Source organism: Somniosus microcephalus, chromosome 29 (genome assembly GCF_052327205.1).
Source record: "Somniosus microcephalus isolate GS21.2 chromosome 29, FLI_Smic_1.0, whole genome shotgun sequence".
Classification (NCBI taxonomy): Eukaryota; Metazoa; Chordata; class Chondrichthyes; order Squaliformes; family Somniosidae; genus Somniosus; species Somniosus microcephalus.
The window spans coordinates 38,722,677-38,734,426 of NC_141015.1; the positions used below are offsets into that span (position 1 = coordinate 38,722,677).

General features: G+C 50.6%; 1 protein-coding gene across 1 annotated transcript in view; it reads left to right on the top strand.

The window, feature by feature from the left end:
* LOC147098664 (testican-2-like) overlaps positions 1 to 7,850 on the top strand; it is an 89,457-nt gene extending 81,607 nt beyond the window's left edge. Inside the window, exon 10 of the mRNA XM_085970654.1 lies at positions 52 to 7,850. Coding sequence (XP_085826780.1) covers positions 52 to 197 — 146 coding nt within the window. The 3' untranslated portion in view covers positions 198 to 7,850. The remainder of the gene's footprint in view (positions 1 to 51) is intronic.
* Positions 7,851 to 11,750: the final 3,900 nt, after the last annotated feature.

The following is an 11,750-nucleotide window of genomic DNA, read 5'->3' on the forward strand; positions in this document are numbered from 1 at the left end:
GTGATGTTCTTTCTGCTGCGACTGACCCGGATTTTCTTGCCGCTTTTACAGATGATGTGATAAGTTTCTCCGGTGACTTTGGCAGCGGAGTTGGATGGGAGGATGAGGAAGAGAAAGAGACAGAAGAGAATGCCGAAGAAACAGAGGAGGAAGAGGGTGAAGTTGGGGAGACCGATGATGGGGGCTACATCTGGTAGAGGAGCAACAGCTGTATGATTAGCACTACTAACCATTGGGCACATTCTCTCCACCGTTCATAAACCACTTCTACTCCTTCTGATTAACTCATCCTCTGTCCCACCGTGTACACTACCAGTTACCAATGACCTCCCTGGCACCAGTCAGCACATCATTGACACTACTAACTGCACTACTTAACACTACTTATTTACCACACTGACACGACTGGGCACAGCAAGCTACCATCAGTTGGCGGCCGCACTCACCAGTGATGTTGCTGACCACCGCAAGTGTACCATTTACACATCACAGTCCTGAATCTGTTGCAGTTGAACCAGGAGGAGGGGAAGGGGTGTGAATGAGGAGCTCATTGTTGTAGGAAACATTTGAGAACAATATAGCGAAATAGAGAGGTAAGTAACAGCTTTTTCATTCTAGAGTAATGTTAGTTGACTGTGTAGTAGACAATGTCAGCCCCTCACCCACTGCCCATCATTCACCGCCCCTCGCCCCTCACCCACTGCCCCTCGCCCCTCACCCACCGCTCCTCACCCACCGCCCCTCACCCACTGCCTCTCGCCCACTGCCCCTCACCCACTGCCCCTCACCCACTGCCCCGCGCCCACTGCCCCTCACCCACTGCCCCTCACCCACCGCCCCTCACCCACTGCCCCATACCCACCGCCCCTCACCCACCGCACCTCGCCCCTCACCCACTGTCCCTCACCCACTGCCCCATACCCACCGCCCCTCACCCACTGCCCCATACCCACCGCCCCTCGCCCCTCACCCACTACCCCTCACCCACTGCCCCATACCCACCGCCCCTCACCCGCCGCCCCTCACCCACTGCCCCATACCCACCGCCCCTCACCCACTGCCCCATACCCACCGCCCCTCACCCACCGCCCCTCGCCCCTCACCCACTGCCCCTCACCCACTGCCCCATACCCACCGCCCCTCACCCACTGCCCCATACCCACCGCCCCTCACCCACCGCCCCTCACCCACTACCCCTCACCCACTGCCCCTCACCCACCGCCCCTCACCCACCGCCCCTCGCCCCTCACCCACTGCCCCTCACCCACTGCCGCTCACCCCTCGCCCCTCACCCACTGCCCCTCACCCACCGCCGCTCACCCACCGCCCCTCACCCACTGCCCCTCGCCTCTCGCCCACTGCCCCTCACCCACTGCCCCTCTGCCCCTCGCCCACTGCCCCTCGCCCACTGCCCCTCACCCACTGCCCCTCACCCACTGCCCCTCTGCCCCTCACCCACTGCCCCTCTGCCCCTCACCCACTGCCTCGCCCACTGCCCCTCACCCACTGCCCCTCTGCCCCTCACCCACCGCCCCTCACCCACTGCCCCTCGCCTCTCGCCCACTGCCCCTCACCCACTGCCCCTCACCCACTGCCCCTCGCCCACTGCCCCTCACCCACTGCCCCTCGCCCACCGCCCCTCGCCCACCGCCCCTCACCCACTGCCCCTCACCCACTGCCCCTCTGCCCCTCACCCACTGCCCCTCGCCTCTCACCCACTGCCCCTCACCCACTGCCCCTCACCCACTGCCCCTCGCCCTCTGCCCCTCACCCACCGCCCCTCACCCACTGCCCCTCGCCCACTGCCCCTCACCCACCGCCCCTCACCCACTGCCCCTCACCCACTGCTCACCCATATGTGCCGGTAATTACAATGTTTCTGTAAGTTTGCATTTAATTTTGATGTGAAACTCGGAACACTTTCAAACTGGGGAATAAGTCACTGCCCGCGGAGTGCAGCATCTCCATAGGACGTGCGTGTGAAGTGGGGCGAGGGAGCAGGAATAGGAAACCCTCCAAAATGTCCCAAGTTTGCCAGTGCCACGGCAATCCCAGACAAGCCGATCTCATTGGGAAAAATCAGCAATCCTGACACGTTGTGTGAAATGCAGGTCTGTTTCCTGTCAGCAGAGATACTCTCCCAAACACTGGAAGGAAGCCAGCACCACTCTGAAAGCCTCAGCACATGTATTGAGCAGTTTTAAATTTGCCCAACTTGTGGTCTGGCTTTGAGTTCCACCAAATCGGAGACTGTTTAATACAATAAGCACTGGGCTGAATTGTCAAACAGGCCTATTTAATATTTTAGTTTCAGCGACAGATCATGTTTCTCTCTGGAAGCTGTTTGCAGGACCAACTATAGCACTGAAAAGGTGTCACTGAATCTAAACTCCCGAGTGAAACATTATCCTTAACAGAAATGTTGCCCTGTAGGCGAACACTAGCTGAGTGTCAGCGATCCCTGCTACTAGACCAGGCTGTGTGGACACACACCAGTGTCGGAGGGAGGGGCGGGTTGTTGCTATGGAGTTAGTGAAGTGTAATTTTTTTTATTCCTGCTTGTACCCAGTTGTTAAAGTTACCTCCACACCAGCACCCCCCCACCCCGCCCCACCACAATATCTCACTAACCTCCAGTTGAAAGGATGCCAGTAAATTTAAGATTATTTCGCCGTGAATGATTACGATGCTGTTGCCTGATTGATCCACCAGGGGGCATGTGTGAGTGATGCAGGAAGAGGACACATTCACACTTACTCACACACATGTTCACACTCACACACACATGTTCACACTCATACACATGTTCACACTCACACACGTGTTCACACTCATACACATGTTCACACTCACATGTGTTCACACTCATACACATGTTCACACACACACGTGTTCACACTCATGCACATGTTCACACTCACACATGTTCACACACACATGTTCACACTCATGCATATGTTCACACTTACTCACACGTGTTCACACACACACACATGTTCACACACACTCACACACATGTTCACACTCACACACACGTTCACCCTCACACACACACGTTCACACCCACACACATGTTCACACACACTCACACGCATGTTCACACTCACTCACATGTTCACACACGCTCACTCACATGTTCACACTCACGCACGTTCACACACTCATGTTCACACATGCACATTCACACACACATTCTCACACACTCACGTTCACACACACATTCTCACACACACACACACACACACGTTCACACACACTCACATCCAATTCCTAGTTGCTGTGGGCCATAACCTCCATTACTCAGCACATGTTGGCTGATGCAAGTTCACAGAAATGTCACACTGGAGCAGTGGGAGGGAGCATGTTCTGAGGTTGCAGGTAAGACTCTGAGGGATAAATTTTCCCCGATCACCGCTCGTGTGTTCATGAAAATTCTCTTCTTGGTATTCCCAGTGAAATTGTGAACAGGGTCTTTTTTGACGTTAGTGAACACTGACCAGAGGAAATTGTCATGAACAGCTTTAAGATGTCCCGACGTAGAGCGACCGGGTTAGGGCAGAATAGAAGCAGCTTAGCTCTGTATGAGCTCCTGCAGTACCTGCAAGGTCAGTACTGATGTCAGGAGGCACTTCTTCACAGAGAGCTCAATACCAGGAATAATCTCTATGCAGGCAAAGCGCTGGAGTCACTCAAGAAGCGGTTCAGTGCTGTGACGGCCTGGGGGAGAGCGTAGGTTTCTATTGGAAAGATGAACTAGATTGTCTTGTTTATCTCCACGATGACCAGTGTTTGGTGCTGTCACTGAAAATGTGCCATTCTACAGACTCGATGAGTAGAGAATTATCCAGCCAATATCCCCTCCCCCCATTCCACAAACTATAGGAGTTACTAGGACGGTGCTGGTCCTGAACCTGAGCGGTGTCACCGGCTCAAGACACACACACCGACCCTCACACACTGACCCACACACACCGACCCTCACACACACACACACACCGACCCACACACACACACACTGACCCACACACACACACACACAGACCCACACACGCACACACACACCGACCCTCACACACCAACCCACACACACACCGACCCTCACACACTGACCCACACACACCGACCCTCACACACAGACCCACACACACCGACCCTCACACACACACACACACCGACCCACACACACACACACACCGACCCACACACGCACACACACACCGACCCACACACACACACACTGACCCACACACACACACACACACCGACCCACACACACACACACTGACCCACACACACACACACACACCGACCCTCACACACAGACCCACACACACCGACCCTCACACACACACACACACCGACCCACACACACACACACTGACCCACACACACACACACACACCGACCCACACACACACACACTGACCCACACACACACACACACACCGACCCTCACACACTGACCCACACACACCGACCCTCACACACACACACACACCGACCCACACACACACACACTGACCCACACACACACACACACACCGACCCTCACACACCAACCCACACACACACCGACCCTCACACACTGACCCACACACACCGACTCACACACAGACCCACACACACCGACCCTCACACACCAACCCACACACACACCGACCCACACACACACACACTGACCCACACACACACACACACCGACCCACACACGCACACACACACCGACCCACACACACACCCCACACACCCACCCACCCACACACACACACACGCACACACACACCGACCCTCACACACACACACACTGACCCACACACACACACACACCGATCCTCACACACCGACCCACACACACCGACCCTCACACACCGACCCACACACACCGACCCTCACACACACACACGCTGACCCACACACACACACACTGACCCACACACACACACACACCGACCCTCACACACCGACCCACACACGCTGACCCACACACACACACACTGACCCACACACACACACACACCGACCCTCACACACCGACCCACACACACCGACCCTCACACACCGACCCACACACACCGACCCTCACACACACACACTGACCCACACACACACACACACCGACCCTCACACACCGACCCTCACACACACTGACCCTCACACTGACCCCCACACACACCGACCCACACACACACCCCACACACCCACCCACCCACACACACACCCCACACACCCACCCACCCCCACACACACACACACACACACACACCGACCCTCACACACACAGACTGACCCACACACACTGACACACACACACACACACATAGTTCTCTTGCCGATGTTTGGGTTTAATTTAAGAAACTACAGCCTCAATAAACAAGTATTTCTTGACTTTTCGAGGCACTCTGACACCAAACTGTCTGGGGAGTAATTTTCACTTTGTGCCAATCGCATGATATCGACCGCCCGTTAAACACTGTTCCCGATTAGAAACAAAGGTCAGGAGAGGTGTTTAACGGGCAGCCCAGCCAATATCGCCCAATCTCGCCCAAAGTCAAAATGGTCTCCAGCTCTCTCGCCCTGCAGTCTGCTGAATACTCTGGTACTGTCCCTGTGTAAAGGCACAACAATAGCATCAAACGTGACAGTGCACGGAATCAACCACGACAACTTGCATTTATATAGCGCCTTTAACGGAGCGATTCACGTCAAGCCCCAGACCCCCTGCACCCTATTCTCGGGGATGGGAGCAGTTCAAAGAACACTCGGAATGTGGTCTGGGGCACTGGTACAGGTGTCAGCCATGGCTCAGTGGGCAGCACCCTTGCCTCTGAGTCAGGAGGTTGTGGGTTCAAGTCCCACTCCAGAGACTTGAGCACATAAAGCTAGGCTGACACTCCCGCTGTTGGAGGTGCCGTCTTTCAGATGAGACATTAAACCGAGGCCCCGTCTGCCCTCTCAGGTGGATGTAAAAGATCCCACGGCACTATTTCGAAGAAGAGCAGGGAAGTTATCCCCGGTGTCCTGGGGCTAATATTTATCCCTCAACCAACCTCACTAAAACAGATTATCTGGTCATTATCACATTGCTGTGGGGCTTTGACTTGTGCAGGTTGGTAGTGCATTACTGGGATAGAGGATTTAATAACAAGATCACCCACTGTTCAAACGCTGCACAGAAATTCTTTGCTGGTTACAACTTGATCAGTTATGACTGAATTACCTAAGCTTCGTCCTGAGCTTGTTCTGCAGAGGGCTGCAGTGCTTAGCTCAGCTGCACGTTGGTCCGGTCTGACCAGTTTGAATCGACCTTGTACCTACACTGTTCTTCCATCTTCCAGCTACTGTTTCTCTAAATACGTGACGGTTCGTAGCCCAGAGCACCGGGCACCAGGCGATTGGCCTGGAACCACCCTCTTGATCGTAGTATTCACTGTTTTTCTCCAGTTAATTACTGCAAGTGTACTCCATTTTTGTATTTTGTTTCTCTGGTCAGAGCACTCACTTACTGGGATGTGACGGCTTTGGCTTGTTTGTAAATGATGTAGTCAGAGACTCGTGGGGCCTGTGTGTTATATTTTAATTTCTCAAATGCAAATCATTTCACGAGGACCGAGTATTACACAAGAAATGTGAGTCACAGAAATCACAGAAATCACAGAAACCTCACAGTACAGATAGAGGCCATTTCGGCCCATCGAGCCTGCACCGACACATATCCCACCCGATCCCCGTAACCCCTACACCAACACATATCCCACCCTATCCCCGTAACCCCACGTATTTAATCCCCCTAACACTAAGGGTCAATTTTATTTTTTTTATCATGGCCAATCAACCTAACCTGCACATCTTTGGACTGTGGGAGGAAACCGGAGCACCCGGAGAAAACCCACGCAAACACGGGGAGAATGTGCAAACTCCACACAGACAGTGTGTTATTCGCCTCTAACATGCTAATGGATCCAGTGAGTGAGCAAAGAGCACTATAAAAGTACCAAATTGTAGAGTTTAGAGATATTAGCATTGCTCGAGGTAAGGGAAGGAACTTAAGTGTTTCTTAAAGTTGGGAGTTAACAATTAGGGATGGGGGGGTTAAGCGTCTATGATAGGATAATCGTACTGGGGGGCGAGGGCCAAACGCTTATCCTCTTGCTCCAGATAATAAGTTTTTATGTAAAGGGAGGGGTGAACGATGCGATATGGCTGGACCAGTAGGGTTTGTTCTCTTTCCAAGACACACACACAAAAAAAATCCTTTTAATATTACTGAGCTGCAAAGGCAAGTCAAGTAACGAAGCCGCCATCTTAATACAGGTTTTACCGTGACGATAAATGGTGAAAAGAAAGTTTTTAAAACGCTAAAAGTGAAGTTGTGTTTGCATGCCCGTCTTTCATAGGAGCAAAGGTGCAATACATGTCCGCTTAAACTGTATAAACAGAGTGTAGCGTAATGTAGCTGATTAGAGGGTGCGTCGTTATGTCATGGAATAGCTCCAAATAGAGTGTGGTCCCGTTCCTGCACAGCGCTACCGATATTTAGAGAAGGTGGGTGGGTGGGTGGGTTAGGGGTGGGTTGGAGGGATCCCCTACACTAATGTCACATGGTAGTAGTGAGGCGTTCTATCTGATTCCCTTCTGTGACAATGGAGATGTCTGTAATGCTCTAAATAATCTGTATGTAGATCAGTCTCAATCCCATATTTCACTCACTGGATAGATTTAATGTATGCCTTGAGATCCATGGGATTTACTCAGAATGTATAAATCTTGTTGTACTGAATGTTAACTGCTTGGAGATATCTTATTCTCACTATTTACATTGTATTTGATAATAAAATGACCCATTTATCCGAGCCCTGTTGCGTGTTGTCATTGGGTATCTTTAGCACAGAGTTTTGTCACACTGGGTGTCACACCCCCTTGTATGCTAATTGGCGCCGCGCTTTCTTAGGAGCAGATCTTCCATTCCAATTATTGCAGTTGTACAGTTCTTATGTCCAAAATCCTCAAAGTTGATTGGCTGATCTGCGAATTTACTAACATGTGATTTGAATTTATTAATTCATTCTACATTGGCCATCGGGACATTTCTCAGAAAGCAGAAGGTAATCCAATCGAACCGCACAAAGAAATTTGGACATTTTTTTGCCTGAATTACATCGAATGTACAGCACAGAAACAGGCCATTCGGCCCCACTGCACCATGCTGGTGTTTAAGAACGTAAGAAATAGGAGCAGGAATAGGCCACTTGGCCCCTCGAGCCTGCTCCACCATTCAATAAGATCATGGCTGATCTTGGGCTCAAAGCCACTTCCCCGCCCGCTCCCCATAACCCTTCACTCCCTTATCTTGCAAAAATCTGTCTATCTCCACCTTAAATGTATTTAATGACCCAGCCTCCAGGGCTCTCTGGGGCAGAGAATTCCACAGATTTACGACCCTCTGAGAGAAGAAATTCCTCCTCATCTCAGTTCTAAAAGGGCGACCCTTTATTCTGAAACTCTGCCCCCACGTTCTAGATTTCCCCATGAGGAGAAACATCCTCTCTGCATCTACCCTGTTGAGCCCCCTCAGTATCTTAAATGTTTCGATAAGATCACCTCTCATTCTTCTAAATTCCAATGAGTATAGGCCCAGCCTGCTCAACCTTTCCTCTTAAGTCAACCCCCTCATCTCTGGAATTAACCTAGTGAATCGTCTCTGAACTGCCTCCAATGCAAGTACAGGTAGACTACCCTTTATCCGAAATTCCGAAAACCGAAACCCTCTAAAAACCGAAGGTTTTTTCGTTCAGCGTAAGTCGTGCGCACGACCCCGACCCCCCGCCGACCCCCCACCCTTTCAGATAAGGGATAATGTATCCTTTATCCGCACTTCCGAAAACCGAAATCCTCTGAAAACCGAAAGGTTTCGTTCAGCGTAAGTCGTGCGCACGACCCCGACCCCCGCCGACCCCCACCCCTGACCCCCCGCCGACCCCCCCGCTGACCCCGACCCCCGATGACCCCCGCCGACCCCCACGCCCGACAAATTTCCCAGTCTTATAAAATACCTTCTGAAATCCGAAATTTTCCGAAAACCGAAACACGGCTGGTCCCGAGGTTTTCGGATAAAGGATAGTCTACCTGTATATCCTTCCTTAAATAAGGAGACCAAAACTGTACGCAGTACTCCAGGTGTGGTCTTACCAATACCCTGTACAGTTGTAGCAGGACTTCCCTGCTTTTATACTCCAACCACTTTGAAATAAAGGCCAACATTCCATTTGCCTTTTTGATTACTTGCTGTACCTGCATGCTAACTTTTTGTGTTTCATGCACAAGGACCCCCAGGTCCCTCTGAACTGTAGCATTTTGTAACCTCGCTCCATTTAAATAATAGTTTGCTTTTTTATTTTTTATTTTTCCTGCCAAAGTGGATAACCTCGCACTTTCCCACATTATACTCCATCTGCCAAATGTTTGCCCACTCACCTAGCCTGTCTATATCCCTTTGCAGATTCTTTGAGTGTTCATGCTTCACACGATCCTCCTCCCACCCCTCTTTATCTCACCCTACCAGCATATCCTTCTATTCCATTCTCCCTCATGTGTTTATCTAGCTTCCGGGGTTCCGAGTTATCCCCGGTGTCCTGGGGCCAATATTTATCCCTCAACCAACATAACAAAAAAACGGATTATCTGGTCATTATCACATTGCTGCTTGTGGGAGCTTGCTGTGCGCAAATTGGCTGCCGCATTGCCTATATTACAACAGCGACTACACTTCAAAAAGTACTTCATTGGCTGTAAAGCGCTTTGAGACGTCCGGTGGTCGTGAAAGGCGCTGGAGAAATGCAAGTCTTTTTTTCCCTTAAACGCACCTCTGCTATTCACTTCAACCACTCCCTGTGGTAGCGAGTTCCACATTCTCACCACTCTGGGTAAAGAAGTTTCTCCTGAATTCCCTATTTGATTTATTAGTGACTATCTTCTATTTATGGGCCCTGGTTTTGGACTCCCCCCACCACCCCTCCCACAAGTGGAAACTTCTAAACATTCTGCAATTTTTTCCTTTCAACCTTCTGACTACAATCTAGGCATAAAGCTGCAAACATTAACGCATGAAATGCACATTTCACAATGATATAATTACATTCATTTTGTCCTCCCTGTCAAGTGTCCTCGTTAAGGTTTTTAATTAAAGACCGCAGCCTTTCTCACAAGCCGAGGCTGGCAGTTGAATTTTTTTTCTCTCTGTGCCTGCAGTTCTGTGGATGATGCAATCTGTGCATGTTAGAGTCGTTCTCTCAGCGTACAACACAAAGCCTTACTTTCTTCACACTGTTCCGAGATTTCTCTGCTTTACCAAAGCTGGCAAATATATTTTAACAGCTTCATTCAGGTGAAATTTCACATTCAAACAATTATCAAAACGCCTTCCTTTTTACATTACATAGAATTACATTACAGAATTTACAGCACAACTGGTCTGTGCCGGTGTTTACACTCAACACGAGCCTCCTCCCACCCCTCTTCATCTCACCCTGTCAGCATATCCTCCTATTCCTTTTATCCCTCCTGTGTTTATCGAGCGTCCCCTATTCGCTTCAACCGCTCCCTGTGGAGCACGTCGGCCGGCAGCTCCATTTCGGGTAACTCGCAGTCCGGATGGGAGGAGGGGAGCCGGGCATGGCGGCCAGAGCGGGAGAAGCAGGCCACCACACGTGGAGCCGGCAACAGCGAGGAGGAGGCCGCAGTGAAGAGGAGGACGGAGCGGCTGAGGGACATCGTGCTCCCACTGCCACGGGAAGCCATTGTATTGACTCTGAACGCGGCGCTGTATGTATAGCTGACGCGTCCCTACGGGGAACAAGCATTCCATTGTACTTTGTTACATATGGCAAATAAATCTAATCTGAATCTGAATCTGAATCTGGTAGCGAGTTCCACATTCTCACCACTCTCTGAGTAAAGAAGTTTCTCCTGAATTCTCGATTGGTTTATTAGTGACGATCTTATATTTATGGGCCCTAGATTTGGACTCTCTACAAACATAAACATTTTCTCTACGACTACCTTATTGAACCCCTTCATAATTTTAAAGATCTCTCTCAGGTCACCCCTCAGTCTTCTAGTTTCTCGAGGGAAAGAGCCCCAGCCTGTTCAATCTGTCCCAATAGTTATAACCTCTCAGTTCTGGTATCATCCTTCTAAACCGTTTTTTGCACCTTCTCCAGTGCCTCTATATCATTTTTGCAATACGGAGACCAGAACTGCGCACAGTCCTCCCAAGTGTGGTCTAAACCAAGGTTCTATTTAAGTTTAATATCACTTCTCTGCTTTTCAATTCTGTTCCTCTAGAAATGGACCCCAGTGCTTAGTTTGCACTTTTTATGGCCTTGTTAACCTGCCTGGCCACTTTTAATGATTTGTGAATCTGAGAGAAAGGCCTTTGTGCCGGGTCCCTGCTGTTTGCAGTATAAAGCAACTTGTCACTGAATTTTTTGAGATACTTAAAGAACACACGAACAATCGTTTTCTGCTCCTTTTCTCTGACTTTCATAGCCTAGCCTTGCCCCAAGTACAGGAGCTGGGTATTTACAAGCAGCTGCCAATGTACAGAGATTTCATCTCAGCAACTTAGTCTTTGGGACGGGAGCACAGGAAGCATCTGAGCAAATATTTTTAATGGGACGGAGCTCGGTTAAACACAGCGCCATCTTAGCAACCAGCTCCAGAGGCCCGAGCACAAAAATCTAGGCTGACACTCC